The sequence below is a fragment of the Mauremys mutica genome, chromosome 4, assembly GCF_020497125.1.
Source record: "Mauremys mutica isolate MM-2020 ecotype Southern chromosome 4, ASM2049712v1, whole genome shotgun sequence".
NCBI classification, from domain to species: Eukaryota; Metazoa; Chordata; order Testudines; family Geoemydidae; genus Mauremys; species Mauremys mutica.
Window position 1 is genome coordinate 155,925,578 of NC_059075.1, and position 22,733 is coordinate 155,948,310.

At 66.6% G+C, this 22,733-nt stretch overlaps 3 protein-coding genes across 3 annotated transcripts; 1 reads left to right on the forward strand and 2 right to left on the reverse strand.

Annotated features, from left to right (window-relative positions):
* Window positions 1-1,081: 1,081 nt before the first annotated feature.
* LOC123369151 (zymogen granule membrane protein 16-like) lies at window positions 1,082-2,193 on the reverse strand. Its single transcript, XM_045014512.1, has 3 exons — window positions 2,124-2,193; window positions 1,675-1,807; window positions 1,082-1,437 (listed from the first exon to the last, which is right to left on the reverse strand). The coding sequence occupies exons 1-3, from the start codon at window positions 2,191-2,193 to the stop codon at window positions 1,083-1,085; spliced, it is 558 nt and encodes a 185-aa protein (XP_044870447.1). The 3' UTR covers window position 1,082.
* Window positions 2,194-10,913: 8,720 nt separating this feature from the next.
* On the forward strand, window positions 10,914-12,082 carry LOC123369153 (zymogen granule membrane protein 16-like). Its single transcript, XM_045014514.1, has 3 exons — window positions 10,914-10,962; window positions 11,151-11,289; window positions 11,758-12,082. The coding sequence occupies exons 1-3, from the start codon at window positions 10,914-10,916 to the stop codon at window positions 12,080-12,082; spliced, it is 513 nt and encodes a 170-aa protein (XP_044870449.1).
* A 7,899-nt stretch (window positions 12,083-19,981) lies between these two features.
* LOC123369154 (zymogen granule membrane protein 16-like) lies at window positions 19,982-22,490 on the reverse strand. Its single transcript, XM_045014515.1, has 3 exons — window positions 22,424-22,490; window positions 20,956-21,088; window positions 19,982-20,403 (listed from the first exon to the last, which is right to left on the reverse strand). Exons 1-3 carry the CDS (start codon window positions 22,488-22,490, stop codon window positions 19,983-19,985), a joined length of 621 nt encoding a protein of 206 aa, XP_044870450.1. The 3' UTR covers window position 19,982.
* Window positions 22,491-22,733: the final 243 nt, after the last annotated feature.

Genomic DNA, 22,733 nt, shown 5'->3' on the forward strand with positions numbered 1-22,733 from the left:
GGTCACCGGGGTCCTCTCCCCGCAGCCCATTGTCCCCACTGGCCAGAACCGGCTGCGACTCCTGAGCTGGGTCTCCGGGTCACCAGTCGCTGGGGTCTCCGTCCTCCAGGCCGGGCCGGGGTCCCGAGTCCCTCTCCGGTCCTGTGTCCCAACAAACTCCCTCTCCCCTCCCCTCGTTACACCCGTAACACCCGGGACACTGAGCCCCACCCCCACCCCCTGCATGCACCCACTGGGAAACCCAGAAATAAAACCCAAGAAACCCCCCACACACACACACTCCGTCCCAGCCGTTCTCTGGCCAGTGACCTCCAGGCGGTGTCAGACAATACACCTGTGTCCGCGAGACCGGGCGGGCCAGGCTGGGCTTGGACACTGGGGAGGAGCCGGGCCCCGGGCGAAATGTTCCTGTTTCTAGATCGCTGCGCATGACGCAGGGCGGGGATTGGCCTTAATACCCCCTGAGGGGAAGATTTCGCACCTGGCTCCTAGAGACAGTTCCCTGAGGACGGGCTGAGCGTGTTCAGACGCCCAGGCCTGGCTTGGTTTACAAAGATTGAGCTCAGCACCCAGGTATAAACAGCCCCCGCGCTCCGCCCCGGAGGTGGCCGCATCTGAGCACCGTGCAGGGCATCCCTGGCTAAACAGCCCCCGCGCTCCGCCCCGGAGGTGGCCGCATCTGAGCACCGCGCAGGGCATCCCTGGCTAAACAGCCCCCGCGCTCCGCCCCAGAGGTGGCCGCATCTGAGCACCGTGCAGGGCGTCCCTGGCTAAACAGCCCCCGTGCTCCGCCCGAGAGGTGGCCACATCCCTGCGCTGGGGGAGGGATCCAGGCAGAAACAGCCCCCGGGCCAAACCCAAATGTAACCAGAGACCTCGTGTTCTGGATGAAAACAGAGCAGAGATTGAGGCTTTATCGTTTTAATGAGCACGTCCGTAAATCAAGCAATCTGGCTCTAATTAATCAGCCACTGATCACAGCCAGCGACTGGCTCCACGGTGCCACGCGGAGCGGGCACAGGCCGAGGTGTTAACGAGGGGGACGCCCCGCCGCGGGATTTTGCTGGGCTGGATGGGCTCCATTAGCCAGAGGGATTCCCCGCCTCTGGGACCTGGGCATAGGGTTTTAACGCCAGCGAGCTGGAGTGGTCCCAGTGCATCCCGATGCCCGTGATGCCCACCCCGTTGTGGTGGCCGGTGACGAAGGCCAGGACGTTGCCCTGCTCCAGGGGGACGGCGTTGAAGCTCTCCCCGGCCGGCTGGCCGAAGAAGAAGGTGCGTCCGTGGTTGGTGGAGAAGATGAGCTGGAAGACGTAGGTGGAGTGTTTCCCGGAGATCTGCGTGATTTCCTCGCCCGGGAACAGGGTCACCTCGTGATGGTTGCCCTGCTCGTAGCCGTACGTCTTGCTCCACGTGCCAGCAAATTGGAACTGGAGGCTGGGGGGAGATGAGAGGGTTGAGTCAGCCCCCCAACCCCTCAAGATGTGGGTAGAACCCCAAAATCCCCCTCCCTTTCCCTGTCCACTGAGTCCCCTGCCGTTCCTCCAACCCTCGTGTCTGCCTCTGACTCCCCGTCCCCCCGCTGCTCCCCAAATCCCAGACCTCCCACCCCCCGATGCTGGATCTACCCCCCACTCCTCCAGCCCCCTCTGAGCCTCCCGCCCCCGGACTTACGCTTTGATGAAGCTGCTGGGGTGTTCCCAGACCCGGAAGGCCGTGATGGGCCCCCAGATGTGGTCTCCAGAGTAAGAGAACGAGGTCCCCACAGCCGAGCCGTACTCCCCGGAATAGGAGAACCGGGCCTGTGCTGGAACGAGGGAACGAGAGGATAGAACTGGGGCAGCTGGGATCAGAGATCGGCTCATACTGCGGGTGAGTGGGGGGCTGCGGGTCGGGAGTGAGGGGCACCGGCAGAGCTGGGGGGGCAGGGCTGGGCTGGCAGGGGGCTGCGGGTCGGGAGTGAGGGGCACCGGCAGAGCTGGGGGGGGCAGGGCTGGGCTGGCAGGGGCTGCGGGTCGGGAGTGAGGGGCACCGGCAGGGCTGGGGGGGGCAGGGCTGGGCTGGCAGGGGCTGCGGGTCGGGAGTGAGGGGCACCAGTGGGGCTGTGTGTTTGTTCTACTCACCTGCAGTTTCCGAGACCGAATTTGCCAGAAGGACAAAAGTCCAGAGGACGGTTTGCAGCAGCAGCAGCATCCTGTACGGGACACATGTGACAGGCTGGGAAACCCCCGCCCCATTCCCCACCCCCTGAGCCAGCCAGGCCCTGCCCTGGAGCCGGATCGGAGCCCCCACCCCCCACAGCGGATAGGCCCCTGCCCCATTCCCTGCCCCCCTGAGCCAGCCAGGCCCTGCCCTGGGACCGGATCGGAGCCCCCACCCCCCGCAGGGGACAGGCCCCTGCCCCATTCCCTGCCCCCCTGAGCCAGCCAGGCCCTGCCCTGGGACCGGATCGGAGCCCCCACCCCCCGCAGGGGACAGGCCCCAGCCCCATTCCCCACCCCCTGAGCCAGCCAGGCCCTGCCCTGGGGCCGGGGGGAGCCAGCGTCCCCTGGAGGGGACAGGCCCCAGCCCCATTCCCCACCCCCTGAGCCAGCCAGGCCCTGCCCTGGGGCCGGGGGGGAGCCAGCGCCCCCCGCAGGGGACAGGCCCCTGCCCCATTCCCTGCCCCCCTGAGCCAGCCAGCGTGTCAAAGAAAGCCGAGCCGCCCCTACCTGGTTCTGGGTCTCTCTGGGTGTGGAACTGGCTGGCCGGTGAATCCTCCTGCACCGTCTATATAGGTGCCTGGAGCGCGCTGGGTGTCACGTCATCGGGCGCATCTCCCGGGGGCCTGGAGTCGTGCCCAGGAAATCCCCAGCCAAAGATAACAAATCCCCACCCCGCAGGTTTGCCGAGCCCAGGGATGTCCCGCAATAGCAGCGCAGCGCGTCAGCGAGCAGCCGGGGGGAGCTGAGTCCCAGCCTGAGCCCTTGGGGGCGGAGGGGGGACTCCGGATTGAGCCCGGGGGAGGCAGATCCCAATGCACCCCAACTCCATTGACAGATCCTGCTCCCAGTTCCCCCAGGGCAAAGTCTGAACTCTTCCGGGGACCCGAACGCTCACGCCGCCCAGAAGGCAAACAGGGATGTTTACGTTAAAGTGGGGGTTTGCCCACGAAAGCTTCTGCCCACAGAAATCTGTTAGTCTTTCAGGTGCCACCGGACTCCCCATTGTTTTTTTAAAAAAACCCTCGTGACCAAGCAAGCAAATCCCAGGCCTCTTCGGTGCCCAGGCCTGTGATTTCTCCAGGAGCCCCCAGCGAGGCGATTAATGTTCCTCGTGTGTCCCGGGCAGTTCCTGGGTCATTTGCCAGCAGACACGTGGATTGCGTTTGACTTTCGCTGTTTCGTAATCCAACTTTCTCACCTTCTTGTTCTAAGAAGCAGCTCTCAGCTGCCACCTGCAATCAGCCAGGGCGGGAGGTGGACTTCAAACCTCCCCGAGCCAGCGAAGGCCATCGCGGGGTCGCCTGCGTTAGCCCGGCGCTGCGATGTTTGGTCCAGACTGGCGTCCTTGGCTTGCAAATGCCCATCGGGGAAATCGCCCGTGTTTGCGTTCCCAAAAGCACTGAGGAAAATCTATTTTCCTTGGGTCGCAGAGAAGCCAGGGGAAAGTTTGTTTGGTTTGGCGATGTGGCAGGGCTGACCCCTGCAGGGGGCGCCCTCCCGCAGGGCAATAGGCGGAGCCTGCCTCAGTTTACCATTTCTCCTCTTCTCCGCCACAGGGCAGTCGCCTCACCGGCTGGCAAAGGGAGATGGTCCCTCTCCGAGCCCTGTTCCCGCCCTGCTGCCGGGCATCGCTGATTCGTTCCCCAAATCCCGCGGGGTGAGTCGAGGCTCAGGAAAACACCCCGCGATGGGTTTGAAAGCGGCCGCCCCCGGCCCCGATGCAGGGCCCCCGAGTCCCGCCTGGGCGTCTCAGACACCCCAAAGCAAACCAGGTTCAAACGCAGCACGTCTCCGGGCCTGCGCTCCAGGCTTCCTGCAACTCCTCGTCTGCTGCCATTACCTCAGGGCTCCTGTTCCCAGCGCATCACCCCCACACCCCTTCTGATTTGTGTCATTTATTCTTCTCCGTAGAGACTGTCTGGTTCGGCCCGTGGACACGGCAGAGGGGCCCTGCTGGCACGTGGTGGCATAGATCCCATTGGTAGATGTGCAGGTGAACGAGCCCCGGATGCTGTCGCCAGAGTAGCTACAGGGACAGAGCAGGCAACGAGGTTTGCTGCGGGGATTGGTTCCTGGGCTAGTGTTTCTGAAAGCTTATGCCCAACCAGCTAACACGGCTACTCCCTGACATTTGTCTGTCAGGGACGATTTCGTGTTTTCTCCCAGCTCACTGATAAAGATGTTCAATAGCAGAGGGCCAAGAACCAATCGCTGAGGGACCCCGCTGGGAACCCCTCCGCTTGCTGACGATTCCCCGCTTACAGTTACATTTCGAGATCTATCAGTTAGCCAGTTTTGAATCCATTCAGTGCGTGCCGTGTTAATTTTATATTGTCTACGTTTTTTCATCAAAATGTTGTGTGGTACCAAACACCCTACAGACGTCTAAGCTAGTACGTCCACCCTATTCCCTTTATCAACCAGACTTGTAAGCTCATCGCAAAAAGAGATCGAGTTCGTTTGACAGGATCTATTTTCCACAAACCCGTGTTGACTGACATGAATTCCCATCCTTTTATTTAGGGTCATGTGATTGCCCTGTAATTCTAACGCTGGGTTCCCCAGCTCCAGCCAGTTTTCTCCCAACAGCTCCCATCAGATCTCTCTCCCAACTGTTCTGTGTGTGTCACACCCGCAACAAAGCAGCGTTTGATATTCTGGGTCTCAGACAACACAAAGGGCTGCAAAGACCATCAACGAAATTCTCTTTTGTTTCGGGTGTGGGGGACACGGGGAAAAGTTTCTTTGTTTGAGGGTTTGAGGATTGAAAAAAACCAGCCAGGAAAGTGTGTTTTGTCTGGGCCGTGGACACAACCCGGCGTCGTCTGTTGTGTCCAGGTCGTACCCAAGACACGTTCTCGGCATCTGGTCTGACACTGGTGGATAAACTCCCCTGGAACTCAGGAGCGTGCACTTCAAGCACCAGACGCCTTCCTGTGACATGTCTTCACAGCAGAGAGACCCCACCAAAGCAAGGCCCTGCAATGCACACCGGGGAGCGGGCAGGAGGCCCCGCCGCAGGCCGCGGGCGGCGCCCAGACCCCACGGGGCCGCGGGCCAGAGGAAGAACCGAAGGGGAATCGGCCCCAACGTGGGGCGAAGTCTGTTTGCTTCGGGACGCAGCCGTAAAAGCTCCGGGTTCTGGTTCCACCGACAGGCCGGGGCCGTTTGCGGCAGCGAATGTGGTGGGTTGGTGGCTCCAGGCACCCGCAGCCAACGCCTCCCACCCACCCGCGAGCCCTTCGGCGACCTCACTCCAGGAGCTATCGGCTACTCAAACAGGAGTGGCACCAACGCCCCTTATCGGCCGAGCTCCCTCCCTGGGGCACAGAGGCCGGGCTGGGACCAGCCAGGGCAAATCTGGGGGTGGCACCGCCTCCAGCGTGGGAATGCACAGGCGGAAAGCGACAGAAGAAGGACTTCAGCTGACACCTGTATCTTCAGCGCGTCAGTCCCATTGTTCGCTCTGGGGGCCAGAGCGGTTCCCTTGCTCCAGTCTCCCTCCTGCCGGTGACATTTAGGGTGAGACTTAGCACCTGTCGAAACAGCTGCTCCACCCCAGAGGCAGCTGCAGCTCATGGCTGGTTTATGTCCACTCCATTACAGCCTCCCTCTCAGGGCTCATGGGGGGCAGCTTCGGTCGCGATTGTTGGTGGAAGTCTGGGCAGGGGCCCTCCCCCTCCCCGGGTGAGAGTGGGGGGCTGCGGGTCGGGAGTGAGGGGCACCGGCAGAGCGGGGGGGCGGGGGGAGTCCAGGGCTGGGCTAGCAGGCGCTGCGAGTCGGGAGTGAGGGGCACCGGCAGAGCGGGGGGGGGGGAGTCCAGGGCTGGGCTAGCAGGGGCTGCGAGTCGGGAGTGAGGGGCACCGGCAGAGCGGGGGGGGGGGGGAATCCAGGGCTGGGCTAGCAGGGGCTGCGGGTCGGAAGTGAGGGGCACCGGCAGAGCGGGGGGGCGGGGGGGAGTCCAGGGCTGGGCTAACAGGGGCTGCGAGTCGGGAGTGAGGGGCACTGGCAGAGCTGGGGGGGGGAGTCCAGGGCTGGGCTAGCAGGGGCTGCGAGTCGGGAGTGAGGGGCACCGGCAGAGCGGGGGGGGGGGTTGTTTTACTCACCTGCAATTTCTGGGACCGAATTAGCCAGGAGGCCGAGGGTCACGACCCGGCTTTGCAGCGGCAGCATCCTGGGTACGGGATACAAGTGGCAGACGGGGGACCCCAGGTCCCAGGCCCCACCCCTGAGCCAGCCAGGCCCTGCCCCGGGGCCGGATCGGAGCCGGCGCCCCCTAGAGGGGAAATACATTTAGTTCTGTGTTAAGTTACTTGTATATAAAAATATCTTAATAAAGAAAACGATAGAGTCAGAAATAAAAGCCGTGCTGCAGGGATCCGATACTAGCTCATGATGCTTAGGGACAATAGGAACAAGTAATAAAAATAGTGTTTGCTCATGTAACGAGAGAAACGTCACACTAAAACGATCACTAACGCCCGGTGCCTTATGACAACGCACTAGCACTGCGACAATTCATACTAGCGGCGTTCACGAGTTATCTCCCCGCAGAGACGAGCGGAGAAACGCCAGGACGTCGAGCGCAGGGCCCCGCCGGCCCAGCCGTTAATGGATCACAGAGGAGTTTTTCACACGCAGCGGCACATACCTGAGTGGGACCAGCTGGCTGAAGAATTAATCTGCATGGGAGTATTTATATGTAGTGATACACGCGTCACGTGCTCTAACACATCTCCCCGGGAGCTGGAGAGTTTCCCGGGAAAGCTGCCAGCCAAGAACCCAACCCTGCGCCCTGCCAGCACAAGTGATTATTACAGATTAGGGTTATTGTTGGGGTTGGGATAAGCCATTGTGCCAAATGCAACGCGAGGCGAAAGGGGAGCTGAGATCAGAATCCGGCTCTCACCCCATGGCAGTCAGGGCGTGACTCCAGATTGACCCCGGGGCAGCTGAGATCAGAATCCGGCTCTCACCCCACGGCAGTCAGGGCGTGACTCCGGATTGACCCCGGGGCAGCTGAGATCAGAATCCAGCTCTCACCCCACGACAGTCAGGGCGTGACTCCGGATTGACCCCGGGGGAGCTGAGATCAGAATCCAGCTCTCACCCCACGGCAGTCAGGGCGTGACTCCGGATTGACCCCGGGGGAGCTGAGATCAGAATCCGGCTCTCACCCCACGGCAGTCAGGGCGTGACTCCGGATTGACCTCGGGAGAGCTGAGATCAGAATCCGGCTCTCACCCCACGGCAGTCAGGGCGTGACTCCGGATTGACCCCGGGCCAGCTGAGATCAGAATCCGGCTCTCACCCCACGGCAGTCAGGGCGTGACTCCGGATTGACCCCGGGGCAGCTGAGATCAGAATCCGGCTCTCACCCCACGGCAGTCAGGGCGTGACTCCGGATTGACCTTGTGGGAGCTGAGATCAGAATCCGGCCCTGACCCCATTGACACTGAGGCTGGATTTCGATCTCAGCTCCCCTGGAGTAAATCCCGAATTCTCTCAGGTGGCTCCGGCCCTCACACAACCCGGCAGGAAAATAAACAGAACGTTTAAAAAAAATCTCTTGGTTGGTAACCAGATCGCAGGATTTTCGGCCAAATCTCTGGCCTTTCGGGGCCGGGACCAGTGACTGTTCGGCCCTCAGGAAGCCAGGCTGGGGCGGGTGACGGCTCCGTGTGTGCCCAGGGCAGTGCCCAGGTGATTTGCCAGCCGACGGGGGATTGTGTTTGTTTGGTTGTTATCTATTAACCCAGCGTCCTCACCTCCTGGCTCGGAGAAACGGCTCCCGGCTGCCAGCTGTGGCTCAGCTCGTTCGGCTCGGCCAGGCCCCTCGGTGCCCCACTTCCTTCGGGGGGCGGAGAACACAAGGCAAAGGCGGCTTTGTTTCGGGCTGACCCCTGCAGGGGGCGCCCTCCCCCCGTGAGACAGGCGTGTCCTGCCTCAGTTTACCATCCAGACCGCGCTTTGCCCCTCTCCTCCACCACGGGGTCGCCTCACCCGCCTGGGACACGGAGCTCGCCCCGCTCCGCGGGGAAATCCACCTTGCTTTGGGCTTGCCGAGGCCGGAGGAGCGACTGGGTTTGTCTGGGGCTCAGAGAGCCCCGGGGAAACACCGAGTTGTCGGGTCGCAGCCGCAGCAAAGCGACGGTTGTTGTGTCTGGGTCGTAGACGCCGCTCAGGGGCGTCTGATTTCCTCACATCGCAGCCACAACCCGGCAGCGGCAGCGTCTGGGTCGCAGACACACAAGGGGATTCTGGCTCTGGCTGGCTGCAAAGCCGACCAGGAGAATCTCGTGCTGGGGGCGGCGGGACCACGGGGACGCTCGGCTGGTTTGGTGGCAGACAGAGACGCTGGAGGCTTTGGTCTGGGCTGCAGACGCACCCCAGGAAGTGTGGGGGGGGGCGGGTGTCAGACACAACCCAGCGTCCCGGGCGCACACACCAAGCAGCAGCATCTGCTTCCTGCGCGTGGTGGACAGGGGCTCTCTGGGCACAGACCCCGTGGACCTCACGGCCGTCCCAGGCCTCCGCCCGTCCACTCCAAGCACCAGGCACCTCTCTGTGACGCGCCTCCTCCACCGTGAACACGGCGCCCAGCAAACAGCCCCTGCAATGCGCACCGGGGAGCGGGCAGGAGACCCCGCCGCAGGCTGCGGGCGGCGCCCAGACCCCACGGGGCCACGGGCCAGAGGAAGAACCGAAGGGGAATCGGCCCCAACGTGGGGCGAAGCCTGTTTGCTTCGGGACGCAGCCGTAAAAGCTCCGGGTTCTGGTTCCACCGACAGGCCGGGGCCGTTTGCGGCAGCGAATGTGGTGGGTTGGTGGCTCCAGGCACCCGCAGCCAACGCCTCCCGCCCACCCGCGAGCCCTTTGGCGACCTCTCTCCAGGAGCTATCGGCTACTCAAACAGGAGTGGCACCAACGCCCCTTATCGCCCGAGCTCCCTCCCTGGGGCACAGAGGCCGGGCTGGGACCAGCCAGGGTAAATCTGGGGGTGGCACCGCCTCCAGGAACCCGATATAAGGAGGCCATGAACTGAGGTCTCCAGCTTCAGCGGCTGGCCCAAGGAAAGGTAAGTGCCATGGCTGGAGCGTTCCTGCTCTGAGCTCTACAAACGGCCGCTCCACCCCAGAGCCGGCTGCATCCCAGCGTTGGGCGAGGGGGCCCCACCCCAGAGCTGGCTGCATCTCAGCGTCGGGCGAGGGGGGTCCCTCACGCTCCACCCCAGAGCTGGCTGCATCTCAGCGTCGGGCAAGGGGGTCCCTCGCGCCCCACCCCAGAGCCGGCTGCATCCCAGCGTTGGGCGAGGGGGTCCCTCGCGCCCCACCCCAGAGCCGGCTGCATCTCAGCGTTGGGCGAGGGGGTCCCTCGCGCTCCACCCCAGACCCGGCTGCATCCCAGCGTCGGGTGAGGGAGGTCCCTCGCGCCCCACCCCAGAGCCGGCTGCATCTCAGCGTCGGGCGAGGGGGTCCCTCGCGCCCCACCCCAGAGCCGGCTGCATCCCAGCGTCGGGCGAGGGGGTCCCTCGCACCCCACCCCAGAGCTGGCTGCATCTCAGCGTCGGGCGAGGGGGTCCCTCGCACCCCACCCCAGAGCCGGCTGCATCCCAGCGTCGGGCGAGGGGGGGTCCCTCGCGCTCCACCCCAGAGCCGGCTGCATCCCAGCGTCGGGCGAGGGGGGGTCCCTCGCGCTCCACCCCAGAGCCGGCTGCATCCCAGCGTCGGGCGAGGGGGTCCCTCGCGCCCCACCCCAGAGCCGGCTGCATCCCAGCGTCGGGCGAGGGGGTCCCTCGCGCCCCACCCCAGAGCCGGCTGCATCCCAGCGTCGGGCGAGGGGGTCCCTCGCGCTCCACCCGAGAGCCGGCTGCATCTCAGCGTCGGGCGAGGGGGTCCCTCGCGCCCCACCCCAGAGCCGGCTGCATCCCAGCGTCAGGCGAGGGGGGTCCCTCGCGCTCCACCCCAGAGCTGGCTGCATCTCAGCGTCGGGCGAGGGGGGTCCCTCGCGCTCCACCCCAGAGCTGGCTGCATCCCAGCGTCGGGCGAGGGGGTCCCTCACGCCCCACCCCAGAGCCGGCTGCATCCCAGCGTCGGGCGAGGGGGGTCCCTCGCGCTCCACCCCAGAGCTGGCTGCATCTCAGCGTCGGGCGAGGGGGTCCCTCACGCTCCACCCCAGAGCGGGCTGCATCCCAGCGTCGGGCGAGGGGGTCCATTGCGCCCCACCCCAGAGCCGGCTGTATCCCAGCGTCGGGCGAGGGGGGTCCCTCGCGCTCCACCCCAGAGCCGGCTGCATCTCAGCGTCGGGCGAGGGGGTCCCTCGCGCTCCACCCCAGAGCCGGCTGCATCCCAGCGTCGGGCGAGGGGGGTCCCTCGCGCTCCACCCCAGAGCTGGCTGCATCCCAGCGTTGGGCGAGGGGGTCCCTCGCGCTCCACCCCAGAGCTGGCCGCTTCTCAGCGTCAGGCGAGGGGGTCCCTCGCGCCCCACCCCAGAGCTGGCTGCATCCCAGCGTCGGGCGAGAGGGCCCCACCCCAGAGCTGGCTGCATCTCAGGTTCAGCTGTTGTTAGACGGATTTGGTATGAATTTTCCAGTTCCTGGTGCCTGGAAAGGAGCCTTTGCAGGAAACGAACGGTTTGAAAATAAGGAACCCAGGCGAATTCCCTCCCCGCTGTCTGGTTTCAGACGTCCTGCCGAGACCCCCAGCCAGGATGCTCCGGTTCCTTCTCCTCGTGGCGACTGGCGCCAGCGTCTGCAGAGGTAGGAGCTCAGGGTGGGGGGAACAGGTGCGATCAGGGCGTGACTTGTGCTGCGTTTGGATGGGAGACGCTTAGAGTGGGGGTGGGGGTCCTCGCTCCCCAGAGCCAGCTGCATCCCAGTGCCGGGGGAGGGGTCCCTGTGTGCCCAGCCCCCGCCCTGCATCTCAAGTCTGATTTATCTTCCTGCAGCTCAGGACCAAGCTGCAGCAGCCTCGTTCTCCGGGCTCTATGGCGGCACCGGGGGGGACGAATTCTCCCAAACCAATTTTGAGATTGTCGGGCCCATCACTGCAATGAAGATCTGGACGGGCGTCCTGACCCTCCATGGGTGAGCTCTGGGACAGTGGGGGGCTGCGGGTCGGGAGTGAGGGGCACCGGCAGAGCTGGGGTGGGGGCAGGGCTGGGCTGGCAGGGGCTGCGGGTCGGGAGTGAGGGGCACCGGCAGAGATGGGGGGGCAGGGCTGGGCTGGCAGGGGCTGCGGGGCGGGGCTGAGGGGCACCGGCAGAGCTCGGGGGGGGGGCGGGGTGGGCTTGAAGGGGCTGCGGGGCGGGGCTGAGGGGCACCGGCAGAGCGGGGGGCCAGGGGGCTGCGGGTCGGGGCTGAGGGGCACTGGCAGAGCTGGGGGGGGCTGGGCTGGGCTGGCAGGGGCTGCGGGTCGGGGCTGAGGGGCACCGGCAGAGCTGGGGGGGCAGAGCTGGGCTGGCAGGGGCTGCGGGTCGGGAGTGAGGGGCACCGGCAGAGCGGGGGGCCAGGGGGCTGCGGGTCGGGGCTGAGGGGCACCTGCCGTCTCCCCAGGATCCAGGTTCGCTACGGGAACGCCTGGAGCAGTGTGAACGGGGCGGCCTGGGGGACGCTGGTGCAGATGGACCTGGAGCCGGGCGAGAGCGTCGTGCAGGTTCAAGGCAGTTACAGTTTCTGGGTCGTCACCTCGCTGACCTTCACCACCAGCCTGGGCCGCACCTTCCTGTTCGGGAACCAGAGCGGGGGCACCTTCCTGGCGCTGCCGGCGGCCCCGGGCTCCGTGCTCAGGGCCGTCAGCGGCCGGGCCGGCACCTACCTCTACGCCCTCGGCTTCCACTGGGGCGCCCCCCCCGCCAAGGCGGCGCCCTGCGGCGCCTGAGTCTGGGGAGGAGCCGCCCGGCCGCGCCGCGCCGCCGGGGAGCCAATAAACTGCTCACCTGCACCCAGCCTGCGTCCCGGGTCTGTGTGAGACGCGTCGCGGCCAGCGGGGCCCCAGGGAGCCCCCGCCCCCTCCCGCTGCCTCGGGCTGGCGTCCCGGACGCCTGGGTCCCAACCCCCCTCCCGAACGCCTTGGTCCCAACCCCCCTCCCGGACACCTGGTCCCAACCCCCCTCCCGGACGCCTGGGTCCCAACCCCCCTCCCGAACACCTGGGTTCCAACCCCCCTCCCGGACGCCTGGTTCCCAACCCCCCTCCCGAACGCCTGGGTCCCAACCCCCCTCCCGGACGCCTGGGTTCCAACCCCCCTCCCGAACGCCTGGTTCCCAACCCCCCTCCCGAACGCCTGGGTCCCAACCCCCCTCCTGGACGCCTGGTTCCCAACCCCCCTCCCGAACACCTGGGTTCCAACCCCCCTCCCGGACGCCTGGGTTCCAACCCCCCTCCCGAACGCCTGGTTCCCAACCCCCCTCCCGAACGCCTGGGTCCCAACCCCCCTCCCGGACGCCTGGGTCCCAACCCCCCTCCTGGACGCCGGGGTCCCAACCCCGCTCCCCGACACCTGGGTTCCAACCCCCCTCCCGGACGCCTGGTCCCAACCCCCCTCCTGGACGCCGGGGTCCCAACCCCCCTCCCGGACGCCTGGGTCCCAACCCCGCTCCCGGACGCCTGGGTCCCAACCCCCCTCCCGGACGCCTGGGTCCCAACCCCGCTCCCGGACGCCTGGGTTCCAACCCCCCTCCCGGACGCCTAGGTCCCGTTCCCCATCCCTTCCCTCCCCTCCCCACCATCCTGGATGCCTGGGTCCAATTTCCCCTCCCTTCCCTCCCCTGGGTCCCACTCCCCGTCCCAGTCTCCAGGGGCCCTGCAGGGAGCTGTCCCGGACACCTGGATCCGGCTCCCAATCCTGGACACTGTCCACCACCCCAGGGAGCCTCACATGTCCCACCCCGGAGGGGCCGTGTCCCAGCGCCGGGCGAGGGGTCCCCGGGTACCCAGCTCCCCGGAGGGGCCGCGTCCCAGCGCCGGGCGAGGGGTCCCCGGGTACCCAGCCACCCGGAGGGGCCGCGTCCCAGCGCCGGGCGAGGGGTCCCCGTGTGCCCGGCCCCCCGGAGGGGCCGCGTCCCAGCGCCGGGCGAGGGGTCCCCGTGTGCCCGGCCCCCCGGAGGGGCCGCGTCCCAGCGCCGGGCGAGGGGTCCCCGTGTGCCCGGCCCCCCGGAGGGGCCGCGTCCCAGCGCCGGGCGAGGGGTCCCTGTGTGCCCGGCCCCCCGAGAGGGGCCGCGTCCCAGCGCCGGGCGAGGGGTCCCCGTGTGCCCGGCCCCCTGGAGGGGCCGCGTCCCAGCGCCGGGCGAGGGGTCCCCGTGTGCCCGGCCCCCCGGAGGGGCCGCGTCCCAGCGCCGGGCGAGGGGTCCCCGTGTGCCCAGCCCCCCGGAGGGGCCGCCTCCCCGCGCCGGGCGAGGGGTCCCCGTGTGCCCGGCCCCCCGGAGGCGCCGCGTCCCAGCGCCGGGCGAGGGGTCCCCGTGTGCCCGGCCCCCCGGAGGCGCCGCGTCCCAGCGCCGGGCGAGGGGTCCCCGTGTGCCCGGCCCCCCGGAGGCGCCGCGTCCCAGCGCCGGGCGAGGTGCCTCCCGTAACGGCCGGACTGCAGAGCGGGGAAGGAAAAAGCTCCCACAAACAACCCTCTCAAACCCTTGGCTCCGGAGACGCCAGAAGAGCCGTCAGGGCTGGTTCCCGGCCCGTCGCCAAGGCTGGATCCGCCGGGACCCTGTTTTCTTGGTCCCGCCGCTTTCCCCCGGTCGAGTTCTTAGCCTATTTTGCCGTATTTCTGCCCAGCGCCGGGATCCGGCGTCTCAGGCCCATTCCCCACTGCCCCTCGGCCGACGCTGCAGCTTTCCAGCACCGCGATCCTAACGCTAACGCAGCGAACGCCGGCGCTCCGCGGGGCGCTGCAAGCGGCACCAAAATGACCCTTTTCTTTCGCATCATCTCAGCCTGGGGGGGCCCACGCGGTCCGGGCCCGCTGCTCGTGCTCCTCGCCAAACTCCCTTTAAACCCGCGGGTCACTTCCCCTCAGGCCTGGCGCTGGCTCCGAAGTGCCAAAGTCCCATTAGAAAATAGGATTTAGACTTTGAAATCGGTGAGGGGCTGAGCGCAGCAGCACCAGAATCCAGCGGCAAATCCGGGCCTCTCTGGGGGGAAGAATCCAGCTCCTTGTACATTGCAAGATGCTCCGGTTTGTCCGAACTCAGCCAGCCCGTCTCTCGCCGCGATTTCTTTGGGCTGATCTCGGGCGCTGGACACGTACGACTCCACCCACGGCCTCCGCGGCTCGGCCGTTCATTGCGACGGCCCCTTGGGTCGGTGAGTCGTGCCCACGCGCAGGTGTCGCGTGTTCACCGGAAAGTTGAATCATGATTCTTGCGTTCTCTCCCCGGCTCTGGGAGGGGAGTCGGGGCTAGTGGTTAGAGTGGGGGGGTGCTGGGAGCCAGGACTCCTGGGTTCTCTCCCCGGCTCTGGGAGGGGAGTGGGGTCTAGTGGTTAGAGCAGGGAGGCTGGGCGCCAGGACTCCTGGGTTCTCTCCCGGCTCTGGGAGGGGAGTGGGGGCTAGTGGTTAGAGTGGGGGGTGCTGGGAGCCAGGACTCCTGGGTTCTCTCCCCAGCTCTGGGAGGGGAGTGGGGGTTAGAGCAGGGGGACTGGGAGCCAGGACTCCTGGGTTCTCTCCCCAGCTCTGGGACGGCAGTGGGGGCTGGTGGATCAGAGCTAACTCCATGACTCAAAGAAAATAGATTTCCTCAATGCTCTTGGCAACCCAAACACAAGGAGGTTTTCCCTGTGGGATTTTTGCCACCCGAGGAAGCCATCTGGAGACCCCCCACTCAACGTCCTTAGCCTGCGAGTGGGTGGGAGGAGGGAGGCTCCGGCAGCTGGGGGTGGTTACATAGGAACAAGGAGGCGAGAAAGTTGGATTAAGAGAGAGACAAAGACAAATACGCTCTATGTATCTGCTGGGTGGAAACTCGAACCGCCCCAGCCTGGGATCCTTACCTGTGATTTGTTTGCCTGGCGGGTTGTGTGAGGGCCGGAGTCACCTGTGAGAGTTCAGGATTTACTCCAGGGGATCTGAGATTGAAATCCGGCCCCAGTGTAAATGGGTTCAGGGCTGGATTCTGATCTCAGGTCCCCAGGGGGTCAATCCGGAGTCACTCCCTGATTGCAGTGGGGTGAGGGCTGGATTCTGTTCTCAGGTCCCCTGGGGGTCAATCCGGAGTCACTCCCTGACTGCAGGGCGGTGAGGGCTGGATTCTGATCTCAGGTCCCCGGAGGCTGAATCCGGAGTCACTCCCTGACTGCAGTGGGGTGAGGGCTGGATTCTGATCTCAGGTCCCCTGGGGGTCAATCTGGAGTCACTCCCTGACTGCAGGGTGGTGAGGTCTGGATTCTGATCTCAGGTCCCCGGGGGGTCAATCCGGAGTCACTCCCTGATTGCAGTGGGGTGAGGGCTGGATTCTGATCTCAGGTCCCCGGGGGCTGAATCCGGAGTCACTCCCTGACTGCAGTGCGGTGAGGGCTGGATTCTGATCTCAGGTCCCCGGGGGCTGAATCCGGAGTCACTCCCTGACTGCAGTGGGGTGAGGGCTGGATTCTGATCTCAGGTCCCCGGGGGCTGAATCCGGAGTCACTCCCTGACTGCAGTGGGGTGAGGGCTGCATTCTGATCTCAACTTCCTCTTTTCTATTCTTGGCGTTTGGCGCAATCGGCTTTGCAGCCAGCCAGAGCCAGAATCCCCTTGTGTGTCTGCGACCCAGACGCTGCCGTTGCCGGGTTGTGGCTGCGATGTGAGGAAATCAGACGCCCCTGAGCGGCGTCTACAACCCAGACACAACAACCGTCGCTTTGCTGCGGCTGCGACCCGACAACTCGGTGTTTCCCCGGGGCTCTCTGAGCCCCAGACAAACCCAGTCGCTCCTCCGGCCTCGGCAAGCCCAAAGCAAGGTGGATTTCCCCGCGGAGCGGGACGAGCTCCGTGTCCCAGGCGGGTGAGGCGACCCCGTGGTGGAGGAGAGGGGCAAAGCGCAGTCTGGATGGTAAACTGAGGCAGGACACGCCTGTCTCACGGGGGGAGGGCGCCCCCTGCAGGGGTCAGCCCGAAACAAAGCCGCCTTTGCCTTGTGTTCTCCGCCCCCGAAGGAAGTGGGGCACCGAGGGGCCTGGCCGAGCCGAACGAGCTGAGCCACAGCTGGCAGCCGGGAGCCGCTTCTCAGAGCCAGGAGGTGAGGACGCTGGGTTAATAGATAACAACCAAACAAACACAATCCCCCGTCGGCTGGCAAATCACCTGGGCACTGCCCTGGGCACACACGGAGCCGTCACCCGCCCCAGCCTGGCTTCCTGAGGGCCGAACAGTCACTGGTCCCGGCCCTGAAAGGCCGGAGATTTGGCCGAAAATCCTGCAATCTGGTTACCAACCAAGAGATTTTTTTTAAACGTTCTGTTTATTTGCCTGCCGGGTTGTGTGAGGGCCGGAGTCGCGTGTGAGAATTCGGGATTTATTCCAAGGGAGCTGAGATCGAAATCCGGCCCCAGTGTCAATGGGGTCAGGGCCGGATTCTGATCTCAGCTCCCCCTGGTCTCTTGCACCCCTAACTCCGCCTCCTCCCAGGGTGCCAATGTAAGGTGGGACCCAGGCATCCTGCACCCCTAACTCCTTCCCCCCAGATGCCAACGTGCAGTGAGACTCAGGCGTCTTGAACCCCTAATCTCCCTCCCCCCCAGGGTGCCAAAGTGAGGTGGGACCCAGGCGTCCTGCACCCCAAACTCCACCCACCCTGAGTGCCAACGTGAAGTGGGACCCAGGCGTCCTGCACCCCATCTCCGCCCCCCTGGGTGCCAACGTGAGGTGGGACCCAGGCGTCCTGCACCCTAATCTCCCTCCCCCAACCCAGTCACTCTTTTGGGGCTGGACTGTTTTGTGGGACTCCCTCTCCCCGATTCCCAGGGAGCCGCGTCATGGCCCGAGGGGCCGCACGGTGACACAGCCAGGCCGGGCAGGATGCCGGGCCGAGGGTCGTGTCTATCAAGGTGTATTGGGGTCAATTTCCTTGTTCGCCGCTGCCTGGGGGGCCGGGGGGGAGACACCGATTCCCTGGCCGCAGCTGCAGCGATTCGCAGCGTTGGCGCGTTACAGCCGCTCCCGGTCCCGTGTCAAAATCTACAAAGGCGACTCCCTCAAAGCCAACGCGGAGGCGTTCGGTCCCTGCGCCCGGCCGGCCGGTTCAGTGACCGGTGGCGACGGTTTTCGCCTGGGTTCGTGTGAGTGCAGAGACGCCGCGGGGGGACCGGGGGCCACGTGTGAAACATCGGGACGGGGGGCGGGGAGACGGGGTCCTATCTAAGCCAAAGCCCCAAACACGGGGGCTGCCCTATACACCTGGGACAGCTGGTCACCCTAGATATTTGTATATATAAGCAAATATAAATGTATTTCCCCACTAGGGGGCACCAGCTCCCACCCAGCCCCACGGCGGGGACTGGCTGGCTCAGGGGGCAGGGAATGGGGCAGGGGCCTGTCCCCTCTAGGGGGCGTCGGCTCCCACCCGGCTGCAGGGAGCAGGCAGGGGGCGCCGTGGGGCCGGATCAGCTGGATCCCCCAATCTTCCCCCTTGCTGGGGGTCCCCAGCCCCCCCAAATATTAACCCCCCTCCCCCTGACAGTTCTGTCCCGACAGAGCTGGTGTCAATGAATCAGCAGCACAAACTCTCTCTTGGTTGTGCCTTTCGGACACTTGCCCCCCCGGCACCCGTAATGGGGGAAAAGCCTCCCCCGGCCCCCTTCCCACATGGGGGATTCACCCCACACCGTCTCCTCTGCACCATACGGGATACAACCCCCCCCCCCCCCCGCCTCCAACACAAACCCACACTGCTGTGTGAGCTGCACCAGGGTGAAGGACCCCACTCCCCTCCCAGAGCTGGGGAGAGAACCCAGGAGTCCTGGCTCCCAGTCCCCCCTCCTCGCTCTAACTCACTAGCCTCCACCCTCACCCCAAGCCGGGAGAGAACCCAGGAGTCCTGCCCCACCTCCCCCAGCTGCTCTGAGCACAGAATAACCCCAGATCCTTAAATCAGCCGCCTTGTGTGTCCGTGTCTCTGCTGTGCCCTGGGCCCATGAGAGGAGGAGGAAGGGCTTGATGCTGCTGCTAAATCCGGAGTCACCCCTGCCTGCAACGGGGGCAGGAGCCCAGCTCCCCCGGGGTCAATCCAGAGTCACTCCTGACAGCAATGGCCTGGGGCCAGGGCTGGGTTCTGATCCCAGCTCCCCCGGGGTCAATCCGGAGTCACTCCTGACAGCAATGGCCTGGGGCCAGGGCTGGGTTCTGATCCCAGTTCCCCCGGGGTCAATCCGGAGTCACTCCTGATAGCAATGGCCTGGGGCCAGGGCTGGGTTCTGATCCCAGCTCCCCCGGGGTCAATCCGGAGTCACTCCTGACAGCAATGGCCTGGGGCCAGGCCTGGGTTCTGATCCCAGCTCCCCCGGGGTCAATCCGGAGTCACTCCTGACAGCAATGGCCTGGGGCCAGGGCTGGGTTCTGATCCCAGCTCCCCCGGGGTCAATCCGGAGTCACACCCTGTTACTCCAGCCGCGCCCGAACCCTGGAGGCCAATAAGAGCCCCCGGCGTTTCCCAGGCTCGTGGCGCGGTCGGGCTGAAGGGGCCTCCAGGATCCCCCCGAAGAGGCGTCGCTTGAGCCCTCCCGGGGTCCCCCCGACTCTCGGGAACATTCCCCGCCAGCTCAGAAGTTTGTCGGCCCCATTTCAGGATTTTTAACCGCCCACCTCCTCCTCCTGACAGAATCAACAGCCCCCAACTACACCCCCTGAGACTCCAAGAGCAGTGTCATGCGTTAGGGTTTTAATTAGCACCTCGTTAGCGCAAACAGGCTGCAGTTAATCGACAACTAATTATGGCAAAGCATCGGTACCACCGTGCCCGAAGGAGCGGGTACAAGCAGGTGAACGCACAGAGGTCGGGTTAGTCTGCGGAACAGCCTGCCACTTGATTTCGCTGCTGCTTAATTTCATGAGATCATGTAACCCCCCCTCCCCTCGCTGCCCCCCAAACCCACTGACCCTCCCCCCATCCCTCCCTCCCAAACCCACCGACCCTCCCCCCATCCCTCCCTCCCCTCGCTGCCCCCCAAACCCACCGACCCTCCCCCCAATCCCTCCCTCCCAAACCCACCGACCCTCCCCCAATCCCTCCCTCCGTTCGCTGCCCCCCAAACCCACCGACCCTCCCCCAATCCCTCCCTCCGTTCGCTGCCCCCCAAACCCACCGACCCTCCCCCAATCCCTCCCTCCCCTCGCTGCCCCCCAAACCCACCGACCCTCCCCCAATCCCTCCCTCCCCTCGCTGCCCCCAAACCCACCGACCCTCCCCGAATCCTTCCCTCCGTTCGCTGCCCCCCAAACCCACCGACCCTCCCCCAATCCCTCCCTCCGTTCGCTGCTCCCCCAAACCCACCGACCCTCCCCCAATCCCTCCCTCCGTTCGCTGCCCCCCAAACCCACCGACCCTCCCCCAATCCCTCCCTCCCAAACCCACCGACCCTCCCCCAAACCCTCCCTCCCCTCACTGCTCCCCAAACCCACTGACTCTCCCCGTATCCCTCCCTCCCCTCGCTGCTCCCCCAAACCCACCGACCCTCCCCCCCATCCCTCCCTCCCCTCGCTGCCCCCAAAACCCACCGACCCTCCCCCCATCCCTCCCTCCCCTCGCTGCCCCCAAAACCCACCGACCCTCCCCCAATCCCCTCTCCCTGCAGTGCTAATTAATCAGCTGCTACTTCTAATAATGACCTGGCTTCCTGCTCTCTGGCCTGGAGGCGAAGCCGGGCAGAGAGAAAAGCTGCCTTGGCCTGGGGAACTCCCCGCCACTGGGCTGGGCTGGCGCTCGCCCCCGCTCCCGCCCCCGGGGCTCGGCCCAGTGCATGGCGATGCCCGTCAGGCTGGCCCCGCTGTAGTGGCCGGTGAGGAAGGCCAGGTACTCGGTGCGGGACAGCGGGACGGCGTTGAAGGAGTAGCCGTAGGGCTGGCCGAAGAAGAAGCAGCGCCCGTGGTTGGTGGAGACGATGAGCTGGTAGACGTAGGTGTAATGTTTGCCCGAGATCTGCGTGATCCGCTCGCGGGGTAACAGGGTCACCTCCAGCGCCTTCCCCGTCTTCACCCCGAACGGCTCGCCCCACCGGTGCCCGAACCGGAGCTGGATGCTGGGGGGGGGGAGGCGTCAGAGCAGCCCCCCAAGATCTGGGTAGAGCCCCCCAAAGCCACCGACCCTCCCCCAATCCCTCCCGCCCCCACTGCCCCCCAAACCCACCAACCCTCCCCCCAGTCCCTCCCACCCCTCGCTGCCCCCCAAAACCACTGACCCTCCCCCCAGTCCCTCCCGCCCTCACTGCCCCCAAACCCACCAACCCTCCCCCCACTCCCTCCTGCCCCCACTGCCCCCCAAACCCACCGACCCTCCCCCCAGTCCCTCCCGCCCCTCACTGCCCCCCAAATCCACCGACCCTCCCCATCCCCCTCTCCCCCAACTGCCACCCAAACCTACCGACCCTCCCACCAGTCCCTCCCGCCCTCCCTTCCCCCCAAACCCACCGACCCTCCCCCATCCCCCTCTCCCCTCACTGCCCACCAAATCCACCGACCCTCCCCCCAGTCCCTCCCGCCCCCACTGCCCCCCAAACCCACCGACCCTCCCCCCAGTCCCTCCCGCCCCCACTGCCCCCCCAAACCCACAGCCATGCCCCCCCGCCACGCACCCGCTGATGTAGCTGTTGCAATGCTCCCAGATCCGGAGAGCCGTGATGGGGCCCCATCGGTCCGGCCCCGAGTAGGAAAACGGGGTCCCCGAGCCCGAGCCGTACTCCCCGGAATACGAGTGTCGGCGCTGGCCTGCAACGAGGGAGTGAAACTGGATCAGAGCCAGAGTCATACACTGAATCGGGAGGGGCTGCGGGTCGGGAGTGAGGGGCACCGGCAGAGCTGTGGGGGGCTGGGCTGGGCTGGCAGGGGCTGCGGGTCGGGAGTGAGGGGCACCGGCAGAGCTGGGGGGTGCAGGGGGGTGCACATCGGGGGTGAGGGGCACCGGCAGAGCTGGGAGGGCCGGGGGCTGCGGGTCGGGAGTGAGGGGCACCAGCAGAGCTGGGGGGGCCGGGGGGCTGCGGGTCGGGAGTGAGGGGCGCAGGCAGGGCAGGGGGGGCCGGGGGGCTGCGGGTCAGGGGTGAGGGGCACCGGCAGAGCTGGGGGGCCGGGGGGCTGCGGAGTCGGGAGTGAGGGGCACCGGCAGAGCTGGGGGGCCGGGGGGCTGCGGGTCAGGGGTGAGGGGCACCGGCAGAGCAGGGGGGCCGGGGGGCTCCGGGTCGGGAGTGAGGGGCACCGGCAGAGCTGGGGGGCCGGGGGGGCTGTGGGTCAGGGGTGAGGGGCACCGGCAGAGCTGGGGGGGCCGGGGGGCTGAGGGACGGGAGTGAGGGGCGCCGGCAGAGCTGGGGGGCCGGGGAGCTGCGGGTCGGGGGTGAGGGGCACCGGCAGAGCTGGGGGGCCGGGGGGGCTGTGGATCAGGGGTGAGGGACACCGGCAGAGCTGGGGGGCCGGGGGGCTGCGGTTCGGGGGTGAGGGGCACCGGCAGAGCTGGAGGGCCGGGGGCTGCGGGTTGGGAGTGAGGGGCACCGGCAGAGCTGGGGGGCCGGGGGGGCTGTGGATCAGGGGTGAGGGGCACCGGCAGAGCTGGGGGGCCGGGGGGGCTGTGGATCAGGGGTGAGGGGCACCGGCAGAGCTGGGGGGCCGGGGGGGCTGTGGATCAGGGGTGAGGGGCACCGGCAGAGCTGGGGGGGCCGGGGGGAAGCGGGACGGGAGAGAGGGGCGCCGGCAGGGATGGGGGGCCGGGGGGCTGCGGGTCGGGAGGGAGGGGCGCCGGCAGAGCTGGGGGGCCGGGGGGGCTCTGGTACCGGGGTGTGGGCCGCCGGCGTAGCAGGGGGGCCGGGGGCTGCGGGTCGGGAGTGAGGGGCGCCCGGGGAGCGGGGGGGCAGGGGTGCTGCGGGTCGGGAGTGAGGGGCGCCGGCGGAGCTGGGGGGCCGGGGGGCTGCGGGTCGGGGGTGAGGGGCGCCGGCAGAGCTGGGGGGCCGGGGGGCTGCGGGTCGGGGGTGAGGGGCGCCGGCAGAGCTGGGGGGCCGGGGGGCTGCGGGTCGGGGGTGAGGGGCGCCGGCAGAGCTGGGGGTTGGTTCTACTCACGCTCCTTCTCCCCGGCCGAGGCTCCCAGCAGCAGGAGGGTCACGCCGAGGATTTGCAGCATCATCATCCTGTGTGGAGCCGGCGACAGGCTGAGCCCCCAGATCTCCCCCCCAGCCCACCCCAGCCAGCCCCCCACAGGTGACCCCCGGCGGTTTCTCCCCCGGGTGGGGGCTGGCCCCACCCCTGCTCAGGCGGATGCCCGGGGCCGAGAGGGGCTCGTTCCCCAGCCTGGCACCAGCTCCCGGCTGCCCCGTCCCAGCCGTCGAGCGGTGACGCTAGAGCCAGGCAGCCGGCGGCAGAGAGCGGCCGC

Excerpts from the sequence above, each read along its gene's own strand:
- LOC123369151 (XM_045014512.1), bottom strand. The coding sequence starts at position 2,193 with ATGCTGCTGCTGCTGCAAACCGTCCTCTGGACTTTTGTCCTTCTGGCA. Across the intron at positions 1,808-2,123 it reads TTCGGTCTCGGAAACTGCAG|CACAGGCCCGGTTCTCCTAT; the intron begins GTGAGTAGAACA and ends CCCTCGTTCCAG. Across the intron at positions 1,438-1,674 it reads CCCAGCAGCTTCATCAAAGC|CCTCCAGTTCCAATTTGCTG; the intron begins GTAAGTCCGGGG and ends ATCTCCCCCCAG.
- LOC123369153 (XM_045014514.1), top strand. The coding sequence starts at position 10,914 with ATGCTCCGGTTCCTTCTCCTCGTGGCGACTGGCGCCAGCGTCTGCAGA. Across the intron at positions 10,963-11,150 it reads TGGCGCCAGCGTCTGCAGAG|CTCAGGACCAAGCTGCAGCA; the intron begins GTAGGAGCTCAG and ends ATCTTCCTGCAG. Across the intron at positions 11,290-11,757 it reads GGCGTCCTGACCCTCCATGG|GATCCAGGTTCGCTACGGGA; the intron begins GTGAGCTCTGGG and ends CCGTCTCCCCAG.
- LOC123369154 (XM_045014515.1), bottom strand. The coding sequence starts at position 22,490 with ATGATGATGCTGCAAATCCTCGGCGTGACCCTCCTGCTGCTGGGAGCC. Across the intron at positions 21,089-22,423 it reads CTCGGCCGGGGAGAAGGAGC|GCCAGCGCCGACACTCGTAT; the intron begins GTGAGTAGAACC and ends CCCTCGTTGCAG. Across the intron at positions 20,404-20,955 it reads TGCAACAGCTACATCAGCGG|CATCCAGCTCCGGTTCGGGC; the intron begins GTGCGTGGCGGG and ends CCCCCCCCCCAG.